At 34.9% G+C, this 12,410-nt stretch overlaps 1 protein-coding gene and 2 long non-coding RNA genes across 10 annotated transcripts; 1 reads left to right on the top strand and 2 right to left on the bottom strand.

The window, feature by feature from the left end:
• Positions 1–527: 527 nt before the first annotated feature.
• LOC106293367 (UPF0496 protein At1g20180-like) lies at positions 528–2,128 on the bottom strand. Of its 4 annotated transcripts, none has more exons than XM_013729043.1 (3): positions 2,040–2,116; positions 1,194–1,782; positions 528–1,100 (listed from the first exon to the last, which is right to left on the bottom strand). In XM_013729043.1, exons 1-3 carry the CDS (start codon positions 2,095–2,097, stop codon positions 683–685), a joined length of 1,065 nt encoding a protein of 354 aa, XP_013584497.1. In that variant the 5' UTR covers positions 2,098–2,116; the 3' UTR covers positions 528–682. The 4 variants fall into 4 exon arrangements, with proteins under 4 accessions (XP_013584497.1, XP_013584498.1, XP_013584496.1 ...); XM_013729044.1 differs by having other exon boundaries at positions 1,194–1,779; XM_013729042.1 differs by having other exon boundaries at positions 528–1,779; positions 2,040–2,128.
• Positions 2,129–6,367: 4,239 nt separating this feature from the next.
• Positions 6,368–9,999, top strand: LOC106294088. 5 transcript variants are annotated; one of them, XR_001260727.1, is made up of 6 exons: positions 6,368–6,506; positions 6,607–6,852; positions 6,931–7,621; positions 8,176–8,302; positions 8,472–8,536; positions 9,835–9,999. It is a non-coding gene; the product is annotated as an uncharacterized LOC106294088 (long non-coding RNA). The 5 variants fall into 5 exon arrangements; XR_001260726.1 differs by having other exon boundaries at positions 6,578–6,852; XR_001260728.1 differs by having other exon boundaries at positions 6,578–6,852; positions 8,176–8,335.
• Positions 10,000–10,653: 654 nt separating this feature from the next.
• On the bottom strand, positions 10,654–11,891 carry LOC106293861. Its single transcript, XR_001260664.1, has 3 exons — positions 11,371–11,891; positions 11,139–11,305; positions 10,654–11,039 (listed from the first exon to the last, which is right to left on the bottom strand). It is a non-coding gene; the product is annotated as an uncharacterized LOC106293861 (long non-coding RNA).
• Positions 11,892–12,410: the final 519 nt, after the last annotated feature.

Here is a 12,410-nt window from a genome sequence, read left to right as displayed (position 1 = left end):
GTCAAACATATCTATGGAATCGAAGACATTGTCAGCCTCAACCGTCCTTCCGTTCTCACCGAGCATTAGCCTTTCCGGGGTTGTTGAAGATCACCAAGTCTCTCCGGACAGTCTCATCGTATACAGGGTTCACATAGCCCAAACAGTCTCTGCTCCTCTGTTCATGATTATCAGAGCCAAATCTAGGCAGACAAGGCTTTTTCCTATCGCTCTTAGCTACGGCTCTAGAGTCTTTCAGCTGTTCCTACGGGCCAACAATTTTCGACAGAGTTCCATCAAGATTCCCAGACAAGATCATACTCCAATGCTCTTATCAGTTACGTACACCTTATCTAAAGAAAAGGAGAGTCTCCCATCACCAGTGTTGGTGTCCACCAACTGTCTTCAAACCCGCTGTTTAGGGTCCCCCGTCGTCGGTTCATACTCCGACTTTAGTATGTTCTTTGGAACATCAGTTTCAGGGTTTCAAGTGAAGCATCTCTATGGGTATCTTCGCCCCTTTAACACACTTATCGCTCTACTTTTCGTTTATTGTCTAGCCGTTGAGATTAACTCCGGTTGTAATCGTTTGAACCCGTTTGATTTTTAGTTTAATATAAGCTTTCGTGACAAAAAAAAAAGATAATTAATTCATAAAACCATGCAGAAGTATTTATTTTGATGAACCAACAGAGTCAAATAATCAAGAACTTGGTCCTGTGGTTTGCGCTAACACTAATCTTCTTGATATATTAATAGTGTGGAAACATAGGTAGAGATGTTCTTCAAGCTCTTGCAATAGCTCTGAGAATCTTTCTTCATTCCCATTAAACGCTCTCAAGGCTTCCTTTAACACTTCAACCTTCCCACTCTTTGCGCACATAGCAGCTACGGCTTTTCTATGCTCTATCTCATCGCATAATCTCCCAGCAAGTCTACTCAACGTATCCAAATCATTCATTATTATGAACGTTCCTTTAGCTGCTATATCCATTTGTGCCCCCAGCTTCTCTAGCTTTGTATCAGTCTTGCTCTTATTTTCCATCTTTCTTTTTGTTTTCTTCTTCCTCAAAAGACAGCATAAACCGAGTAAAACAGGAGCTGCTAGAACACCGAGTATGCTGTGTAATGCCACTATCAGAAACGTAATAACAATCGCGATATGAGAAATCTTTAGACTATAACCTCCTAGCTTCTTGCAAAATGTAAATAACCTGATTTTTCTTCTGATTCTTCTCCTTTTCGATTTCAATCTAGCGAGCAAATCCGAGTTTGCATCATTAACTCTGGGAAACTGAGCTTCGTTGATGATACAATACAAAGGGTTTTTCAGCACGGCGTATCTCGAGAGCTCTTGAAATATCAAAGCACATAACTTTTCGGGTGAATACTCCGGGGTTTTAGCACCATTACAAACCTTTTTCCCGATCTTGATAACCCTTTTGACTTTCATGTGATTGATCTTGATTTGTTGGATGCATTGAAGGAGAGACTCGCATACATCACAAGCCTCAGAGCTAAAGTCAAAGAACTTAACTAGAAGATAGTGGAAACTCGTGTCTTGCATAAGAGCATCGAGAGTTTCTTGAGGAGGGTCGAGCAAGTAATGGGTGAAGTGTGAATGGAAGCTCAGATCTGAGGATGAAGGAGAAGAGAGTTTGCTAAAGAATGTTATGCCTAATTGATCTTCAGCTTTTGTTCGAATTTCTAAGTAGGAGTTTGTCCTGAAAGCTTCCTTGTACTCCTCGTTAACACTTAGCTTGCACGTCAAGCTACGGAGACATTCCTTCTCAGAATTTTCTGCTTCATTGACAGAAAAAGAACAGTTTAGATTAACTCAAATAGGTTTTGTTATGGCAGAGATTTTCAGAAATGTTTCTCTAAAATGTAGTAAATTAATCTCTGGACTCTGGCTAGAGAACCTATCTAAAGAATCCCAAAGTATAAAACATTTCAACATTCTTTATAAACATTTTCAATAACTAATTAAGAGAAGAAGAGAAACATATCGCTCAGATGTTCTTGGACAAAAGTGGAGAAAAGAAAGAAAAAAGTTTCACCTTGTCTTGCTGAGTAAGTCTTCAATCTAGAACCAATAAAACTCTTCACTTTCATCATCTTCGATGGAGCTCAAAGGCAGATGTGACTCAGGTGAATGATTGACAAGCTTTTGGTTTCTTATATACATACGTCTTTATCTTTTTTGGTATGGCGGTTTATGATTTATTATGTAATTAAAATATAAATATATTATAAACGTATAAATAGGAATGATTGGTTGGACAAAGAGAAGAAGAAGATGATTGAGAAGCGACAGCTAGAGGGATAGTACGTTAGCACCGGTAAGTAGATTTTGCTTTGGAGCTTTCAGCGATAACTTTTGGTGCAAGTTAGAAGGAAAGACACGTCGCGTTTTAGACGTGTTGTTGTTGTGATCTTAGCATGGAAGGTGACTTGAACAATTGGAGAGGAAGTTTCCTTTTATGGTGTTACCCGCGTTGTTAAATTTAAAGACAAACATAGTTGGTTACTAGAAATTAGTATGGAGTTCCTCGTACGCTTTCCCAAACGAGTGATTGCCACGTAGATCTCTCTCCTTTCAGATATTATCTGATTTGGACCTAATATTTTTTTTTTATCTATACTATTATTTAAAAAGTGAATTTACTGATTTGTCATATTTTTCATAATTTTAGGTAATTTTGTTTATTTATCATGTTTTATTAGGTTTTAGCTAAATCATTGATTTATTATCAGTTAGATGAGTCACTAATTTATTAATTTAAAAATACCCTTGATTTTATATATAATTAAAACTAAGTTCATTTTAATAATATTAAACTTATATGTTATATTAAATATTCAGTTAGTTTTTCTTATATGTCATATTTTTATTAGGTTTTAGACTTTTAGCTAGCTTATTGATTTATTATTATTTTCTAACTGATTCACTAATTTATTAATTTAAAAATACCCTTAATGAATTTTATGTATAATTAAAAATGAATTTTATTTTAATAATACTAAATTTATATGTTATATTAAATAACTGACTATAAAATAATATAATAAAATTATCAAAACATACTAAAAATAAGATAATTCTTATATATATTGTGTTGATATTTGGAAACAATATTTTTATTATAATTTTTTTTAAATTGAGATACAAAAAAAATATAATTAAATATTAATCAAGCAACAACATTTATATAAAGATATTTTCTGAATTATTTCTAAGATATGAGTGTTTTAAATAATTTAACACAATAATAAGTATATATCTAATGAAAAATATTTGACATATATATTTTTGAATTATTTCTAAAAAAACATAAGCTAATAAGTATTTATAAGAAGATTATGCCCGCATATGCGGATAAAACGCCTAGTATCCGGTATATATGCAGGTGCTTTCATAATAATAATTATAATATAGAATTGTGTTATTAATTCTTCATGTTATTGATCATAGTGTATATATACTAATGAATATATATGAATGAATCTGAAGGATATATGAATAGTCTGAAGAATATCATTTAAACTTGTCATGGTGGTGAATTAATATGAAATGATTATGTGTTATATAATATAACGATACTTGCTTACTATATACCAAATTGTACAATAGAAGTATGTGGCTTATGATTCGTAGATCTTCACCACACGTCGGCCTTTTCTATTTGAGTATTTGGTGATTCACCGAATTACAAAAAAAAAACCATTTCACATCATTGTATCTAGGGATGTTAAAATGGTAAAACACACCCCTTTTAAATCCACGCCGCTTAAGACCCACTCGATCTAAAACCCATATCCGTTTAAACCCATTTAAAAATAGGTCTATTATAGGTATCCATTTAGATCCACAAATTTTGTACTAACACATTTAGATTTATTTAGACTCATTTAAACTATTGCTGATTTAATTTTTAATTGTTTTAACTTTATTGTTTTTAACAAAAATTAAATGAAACAAATAAAAAATTTAACTGATTTTTATTATATAAGCGCAAATCAAATTGTTCTGATAAAACCGTAAAATCGAGTTTTCCCGCCAAAACCGTAAAATCGAGTTTTTCCCGCTAAAACCGCAAAAAATGAGTTTTCCTGCCAAAACGTAAAATCGAGTTTTCCTGCCAAAACCATAAAATCGAGTTTTCCCGCCAAAACCGTAAAATGAGTTTTCCCGCCAAAACCGTAAAACGAGTTTTCCCGCCAAAACCGTGCAAAATTGAGTTTTCTCGCCAAAACCGCATAATCAGATTTTTTCGTCAAAACCAGAAAATGTGTGAGTTTTCCCGCCAAAACCGTAAAAATAGAGTTTTCCCGCTAAAACCGCAAAATTGAGTTTTCTCGCCAAAACCGCATAATCAGATTTTTTCGTCAAAACCAGAAAATGTGTTTTCCGTCAAAACTACAAAATCCAATTTTTTTTGCCAAAACTGCAAAATTGGAATTTTTCCGCATGAATCGTAAGATCGAATTTTTCGGCAAACTATACAATCACATTTTACTATAAAAAAAATTATATTAAGTTAAATGGTTTAACAAGGTCTCCTTTAGTTTTAAGTAGAACACATTTAATAAATGAGTCTTAACAAAACTATCCATTCAAAATTCATTTAACTAAATGAGTCTAAATGGACATTTTTTTGTTTTTAAATCCATTAAAAACCCGCTAACAAAACCTATTATAACATCCCTAAATTTGTATGTATATGATTGATGAAATTTGAATGCAAGTTTAGAACTATAATTATTTGATTAACAATATCACCTACTAGAGGCTTCGATCCCCATCAACGGAAAGATTATTTGGCTTGAAAGCTTTTAGCTGATATCTCAGGCTTTCTTTCCAAAAGAAGCTCAACGTTATTTCCTTAACATATCGAGACCAACCAACGAGTTAAATCACCGCCGAAATCGGTTAAGTACTAAGTCCTATATGTAAGTATGTAATGGTTTATAAATAATGATAAAATAGTGGTTGGCACTAAAATAACTGAAAAAAATTATAAGAAAAATATTTGTTTCGGGTATACTCGCGTAAAAGTCTAAAAGCGGATCTTACATAGATTATTAAACCCAGTTCGAATTTTATTAAACCCAAGCAGACCCAAACACAATTTCTTAAATACATGAACATAACTAAAATGTGATAACAAAGTGATATGGAATGATTTTAAATAGTGATAACAAAAGGATTGACACTAAAATAATTTGAAATAGTTATTAAAAAAAATTGGGTATACTTGAGTTTTATATATCCACAAAAATCCAAAACTGAATTTTTTTAAAATAAAAACCGAGTATGCTAATGCTAGGGGTGGCCGTTCGGGTACCCATTCGGATATATTCGGGTTTTGGATTTTTGGGTTTAAAGATTTCAGCCTCATTCGGATATTTCTAAATTTCGGTTCGGGTTCGGTTCGGATCTTTGCGGGTTCGGTTCGGATTCGGATAACCCATTTAAATTATTTTTAGAATTTTAATATTCATTATATCCTTAAAATTTCTCAAAATCTATAAAATAATATAATATATTACATGTAAATTTGTATAATATATGTCAAAATACCTAAAATTAACATATAAATTGGTTTGATTTGAATATTTGGATAGAAAATCAATAGATATTTCAAATATTTGGTTGTTTTGAATATATTTCAGCTATTTTAGATATTTATTTTTGACTATTTATGTATATTTTCATGTATTTTATTCAACTTAAAAGTATCTTATATATTTTGGATGTTTTTAATATATATTAAATCTAAAAATAAGTAATATATTTAGGTATATAAATCTATTTTGATTATATTCGGGTACCCAAGATATTTCGGTTCGGGCCAGGTTCGATTTTGGCTCTTTAGATACTAAAATTTTGAACCCGTTCGGATATTTAATCAATTTCTGTTCAGATTTGGTACTATTTTTTCGGATTGGGTTCGGTTCGGTTCTTCGGATCTGGGTTCTTTGCCCATCCCTAGCTAATGCTTTGCATAGATTATTAAACCTTAGTTTGAACTTTATTAAACCCAAATAGACCGAGACCCAATTTTTTAAAAAACACATGAACATAACTAAAATGTGAAAAGTAATAACAAAGTGATATGGAATGGAATGGTTTATAAGTAGAGATAACAAAGTGATTGGGCATTATTAGAATAATATGGAACAGTTATAAGAAAAATATATATTTGTTTCAGTAGGTATGCGCAAGGTGCTTTACATACCCATAAAAATCCAAAACGGAAAACCGTTAAAAACCATAATGCACTCGGGTCTTACATTAAACCAGGATTTATATTAAACCGAAAATATTGAACCGGATAAACAAAGAGGACTGAATTTTGAAAAATTCGCAAGTCGAAAACCCTCCCCCAAATCTGAAGCTTTCCATCTCGAAGTCGTGATGGGTTTCTTCTCAATCAATGTCGCTTAGTATGAGAAATGAATTGACTCTGTTTGGACGCACTACAGGACTTTTCACCGCTGACATGAAGCTTCATCTTCACAAGGTTAGTATTTTCTTAAATCTTCTCTTTTATATCTCTAGATTTGATGAAATTGCATAAATGTGATAAACTAGCTTATCGAACATGAGTGATGATGGATCAGGCTGCCTGCCTTCCTTTTGAGTTTATCTTGAGACGTCTGATGTGGTGTAGTTCCCGTTGCTCACCCTTGCCGCTTTCCATGTTGTTAGCCTTAGATGAGCAGCTGATTATCTTGACATGAATCTTGTGTTGGTTTAGCTTAGACTTTCCTCAACCAAATGTTTGGGACCTGGACCGATTCTCTCAAGTCTCTTCAGACATGTGCGCAAGAGTTTGATTACACTGAAGATCTTCACACTCTCTCTAGGTATAATGGTCCTCAACCGATTCAGTGTAGTTGAACAAAGAAGTCGGAAGATGTTTTGAACCAATGTGTTAATTTCAGGACAAGGCCAAGAAGCCTCAAGGTGTGGCTATGGGAAGGCTCATACTCAGTGACAACGGAGACATGCAGAGTGATGCTTAGTTGGAAAAATAAAATATGCAGCTTGTATGTACAGTATAAAGTTAGCACAGTGACATATTCTGATAGTCTTTTGATCACAGCGAATTATGAAACTTCTGCTACAAGATGTCAAGTTTGACACGAGGAATAATGAGAGTTTGCTATATATCGTTGGTGTGCTAATACTGGTTTGAGTTGGTTCAGTTTCGAATGAGCAAAAGCGAGTTTCAGAATTTCAGTGGTTGGGTTTGTCTAGTAGCGCACATTTGTGGAGACTGTTATCTGGAACTAGGGTTGAAGCTCTTGCTAAGAGATGTTAAGAGAAATAGATGGTATAAAGCAACAAACATTCAAGCTCCAGCTGGGAAGATTCAGAGGCTTCTGGTTTTGGTTTCCAGTACATATGAGAAGCTTACTTGCCCCTGAAACTGCAGCAGCAAGATTGGCTCTGACTAACTATACATACCAGGTGCGGGTATGGAGAGAAGTAAGATCAATCCTACAAAGACTGATGGTATAAAGATCTCAGTGGAGATGATCCAAGCAAGCAAGAGACCTTGGCAGGTTTATGGTCATACCAGACATTCTCAAGCATACTCCAATGTTCAAGCGCTTAGATGCTAGAATCAAGGTATATGCTTGCTTTCTGAATCCTTGATGAATAATGATGTTTTGAGTCTGTTGTGATTCTGTCTGGTTTTCAGTTTTGTTCTTTCACTTTGTCTCTTTTGTTTCTCTCGTACTCTCTCTTACTTTATTTCTCTGTATTTTCTCAGTTTCTGTTTATGCAAGACTTTGTTTTACCAAACTGTTATTTTCATTCATTCTTCCATACCTTCTTACAAACGATGACACTGTCTTTATATTAGACTTCTTGCTGACACTTACCACACTTCCTTGGTCACTCAAACCTATTCCATACTTCTAGTCTTAGACTAATCTTACACTCCAAAGCTTGACTATTCTAAACTTAGTTTAGCTTACTAACCAACTGACTCTTAACTTGACTACTCGCTCCTTAACTACTAGTTACATAACTAACTTCCTTGTTGACTTTGACCTTGACTTTTCTTCTTCTTCCTTCCTTCCTTCACGTTTCTTGATTCTTCTTCCTCTTCTTCTTGCTTGTTTCTTGTGCTTCACGCTTCTTCTTCTCCTCACTGTCTTCACTCCTTTCATATGCAGGTTTTACTCAAGGAATCACTTCTCAACACCCCCTCTTGATTCCTTGAGTTGTTGCCTCGGTTCCAGCTCAGAATTTTAAAGTTTGATACCTTTGAAGTGCCTCTGTTTTCTCCTTTGCTTATTGAAGGTATGCTCATAAGAACACTTGCATAGCTCCTTGGTAAACTCATTTTCTCAGTCTCCCTCTTGCTCTGAATTTTCATGGATTCAGTTTCTTCTTTCTCAGGTTTCTTTGCTCCCTCTTGAATAGATGTTTCCTCAGTCTCAACTGATTTCAGTTTCTCGTTTTTCTGCAGTTGCTTTGCTGAGAAGTCTCTTTGTCCTAGCTCCTTCTTGCAGACTTGTGGCTTGACATACACAGGTAGTCCTCTTGCATCTTCTTTGCTTTGATTTCAAAGCTTACCTCAGTCTTATCAGTTTTCTCTATCTCTCTGAAGTTGAATCCTTTGTGCTTTGGTTCTTGACCCATCTTCTCTTTTCCATACGCTTTCTCTGCATTCCTCTGTTTCTCTTTCTTTGAGTGTTGATCAACTGATTTGCTAATGAGTCTTTGCTCCATCTCTTTCTCAGATGCACTTTCTTTCCTTTGGTTGGTGTCGTCTTTGATCACCAAGTTCTTCATTATGGTTCCTTGAACCACTTCTTTGATTTTCTTGACATCTGTTTTGTCTTTGTAAGACTCTGTTTTTCTCTGCCTCTCACCATTGACAGCTTCTTCAATCTTCCATGATTTCTGTTTTGATACTTCAGCGTACCCAGCTCCTTGGATAAATACGTCCTCGCTTGCCTTTGAATCAGCAGTTGGTTTCTCGCTTGCTTATCTCCAAGTGAAGATAAAAGCTTTTCTTAACCATTCCAATATCAGCTATCTTTCTTCTTGATTTGTCTTGGATAATACACCTTCGATCCTTGAAGGTAACGGCATAGCCGTTTTCAACCATCTGAGAAACGCTTAGTAGATTCTTGGCTATGTTGGGGACTAGTGTCTCCTTTTCCTTTAGTTATTATCACAGTTCCATCACCAACACGGATTGGAACATTGACCCTTGTGCTGATTCTGGTGAACAGATTCTCGTTAAAGGTCATATGATTTGTGCAACCACTATCGATGAGCCACATGTTTTCTTCAAGTGGTTGTTTGTTTTCTTGCCTTGCTGAGAACATCTGGTACTCCTCTTCTTCTTCATCATCATCTTCTTCTTGATTTGCTTGAGCTTGTTCATGTCTCTTGCGCCTGCAGTCTCTTGACAAATGACTAGTTTTGCCACAACTGAAACAACTTCTCATTTCTCTGTTTCTGTTGGCATCAAACTGGTTTCTTCCATGCTTGAAGAAGCATACATCTTCATTGTGATTATCCTTTTTACAGTAGCCACACCACCTCTTCTCTTTGTAATTTGTTTGATTTGAGTTTGCTCTCTCTTTTTCTTCCATCTTCATGTTTCTGAACCGAGCATGGAATGCTCCTTCTGAATCTTCTTCTTCTTCTTCTTCTTCAGGAAAGAGCTTTTTCTCATGTGCTTCTAAAGATCCAATCAGTTCAGCATATGTGACTTCTGATATCTTTAGTTTCTTGAATTCACAGTTTCCTTTCCAAAATCTTAGTTAGCTGTGGGCAATGGTTCCAATTGTGTGGATTTGATTGTGTTTTTTTGTCAGGGGAATTTGTGAACGTTGAGTATGATGAATTGATGATGGAGGTATGAAACCTGAGCGGCCATCTGGTAGAGGGAGAGGTGGAGGATGTGGTGGTCATGAAAGAGGATGTTACAGTGGACCTCCACCATACTATGAAGCTCAACAAGATGGAGGAGATTATGGATACAACAATGCTCCTCCTCCACAATACCATGAGTATTATGATCGTGGATTCAACAGATCAAACGGACCACCGATTCAGGCAGCTGCTTAAGTGAATGGACTTTGTTCTTTTCCTTCATTCTCCACCTTTTGTCTTTGTTGTTGCTGTAACACAATTTGTCTCTTTGATTTTGCCTTAAGGTTTATATATAATATGTTACATTTATTTTTATGGATGTTGCCTTTTGGGGGATTTCTCAAGCTTCCAAATGGTTGTGGCATTTTTTTTATTGAGATTAGATTAGTGATTAGTCACACCTACCGTAACCTATATTGGTAATTTTTTTCCAGTTTTGTCTCTGTTTTTGAGTTAATTGGAAATTTGAAATAATGGTATTTGACTTACATCGAACAAAACATGAAGGACGCTTCAAGTTACTATCATACTTTTCATAGTTCTTGTATGAAGAGACACACTAAACTAACTACCATTAACATGAGCTATGTTTCACCCCAAGGAACTTAACCTGATGGTGAAACAAATCACAAAGGCTAAGAGACTCAGGTGTGAGGCTGTTTCAGTTTCCAGTACTTATGAGAAGCTTACTTGCCCCTGAAACTGCAGCATCAAGATCGACTCTGATTAACAATACATACCGGGTGTGGCTATGGGGAGAAAGTAAGATCAATCCTACAAAGACTGATGGTATAAAGAACCTTGCTGCAGCAGTTTCAGGGGAAAGAACCACTAACAGAGAAAGAACATATGCAAGATCTATGCTGAATGAGATATTACCAACGCTCTTGTATAAAGTTCTCAAACTCAAACATTCAAAGTGCAAGATATCTCAAACTGAACAATGAAAAAGAACAACCTTTTGAGTCTCACAACTCTATCTCCGTAGTCAAAGGTAAAGTGTAAGTTTTCAAAATGCATGATCAAAGTGTTAAAAGAAGATTCATGTGTTGTTGTCATATCTCTTAGGCCGAGCAGAACATAGACAAGTCCTTCCACTGATCCTCCCAACTTCGAAGTTCCAAAGACTCTATCTACAAATCTGAACCTGCGAGATGAAGACATAGTGTCTGTTGTCATGAACAACAAACGGAGAAACAAGAGCCACAGCGGTATATAACCTAGAGCAACATGAAGAGGCCCATACCTTTAGTTTCTTCTTTCAGCATCATGCATCAACTGTCCCATGACAAAGTCTTTCACTGGCTGTTGTATGTAAGAACGGTAGTAAAAAAAAGACAGCTTCACAAGCTTATCCACCAACTTATTCCTTTTAGCTTCAATCAACAGAATTTTTGATTCGGTTACAGCTACCTGCAAAAATCAGATTAGCAAAACTTTCTATTGTTAATCAAAGAAAATTCAGATCCAGAATTAACCATTTGCGTGGCTAGTAAGTGGAGCTGATCAATTTTCTTGATGGTTGCATCATACTTGAAGTGGTGCCTCTCGATTGTGTTAAGGAGGTCATCTAAAGTGGGTGAATCGAATGGTGTGAGACAGAGTTCTCCTTCTTCTGCAACATCTCTCACAGCACACAAGAAAATTTCCTTTGTGTCACTCTTTTCACATGCACTCCACAAGAGAAATTTATCTTTGAACAACTCTCTTGATTGTGTAAGTGAAGCAATGTAGTCTTCATAGAGAAAAGTTTCTTGGCAGATTTCAGCTGAAAGCTTCTGCATGTGAGGTGTATAACTCTGAGAAGAGCAACCCAAACAGAGACATGATGCTTGTGAGGTGGAGAAGGAAAGTCAGCAGCTTGGTTGGATGTGTAATCATCCAACCAAGTGACGAAAAAGTCCCACAAGGAGGATGAATACTTCCATAGTAAGCTTTAGGATCCAATAGAGCAGTCTCCCCTTTATCATCAGCACGGCCAACTTCTCCCCGCAGTAGTCTTTTGCCGAGAAGAAGATGTGGAATGTTAGAATCCACTTAACCAATAACAATATAATTTAAGAATTTTAACAATCATTACAAATTCATATACCACTAATATTTTGCTAGAGTAAAAATGCCTAAGTTATTTTCTTTTATTTTTCACAAGTTTTATTTTCACTCATTTCACCTTTTTCTTTTACTCTAGTTTAATTTAAAATTACCAATCAAATCCTAGATAACAAAAATCAAGATCACTAAGCATGTATTGATGATTACAGTTTATGAGAAAACTAGGTTAAGATCCGCGCGCAAGGTGCGAGATGAATATTATATATAAATTATTTTTAATTATTATATATTTTTTACATATTATGAAATAATAAATACATATTGAATAATTAAAAATTTAGTAACTATTACGTATATAATTAAATTGGTACAAATACTTAAATAAATTTTATTAATCCAGACAAACACTTTTCTATTTTTAAAATTAAGTTTAAATGATATTAACATAGATATATAATACATTTTT

The sequence above is a fragment of the Brassica oleracea genome, chromosome C5 (assembly GCF_000695525.1).
Source record: "Brassica oleracea var. oleracea cultivar TO1000 chromosome C5, BOL, whole genome shotgun sequence".
Classification (NCBI taxonomy): domain Eukaryota; kingdom Viridiplantae; phylum Streptophyta; class Magnoliopsida; order Brassicales; family Brassicaceae; genus Brassica; species Brassica oleracea.
The sequence above is the reverse complement of the archived record's forward strand: the minus strand, read 5'-3'. Positions and strand labels throughout refer to the sequence as shown.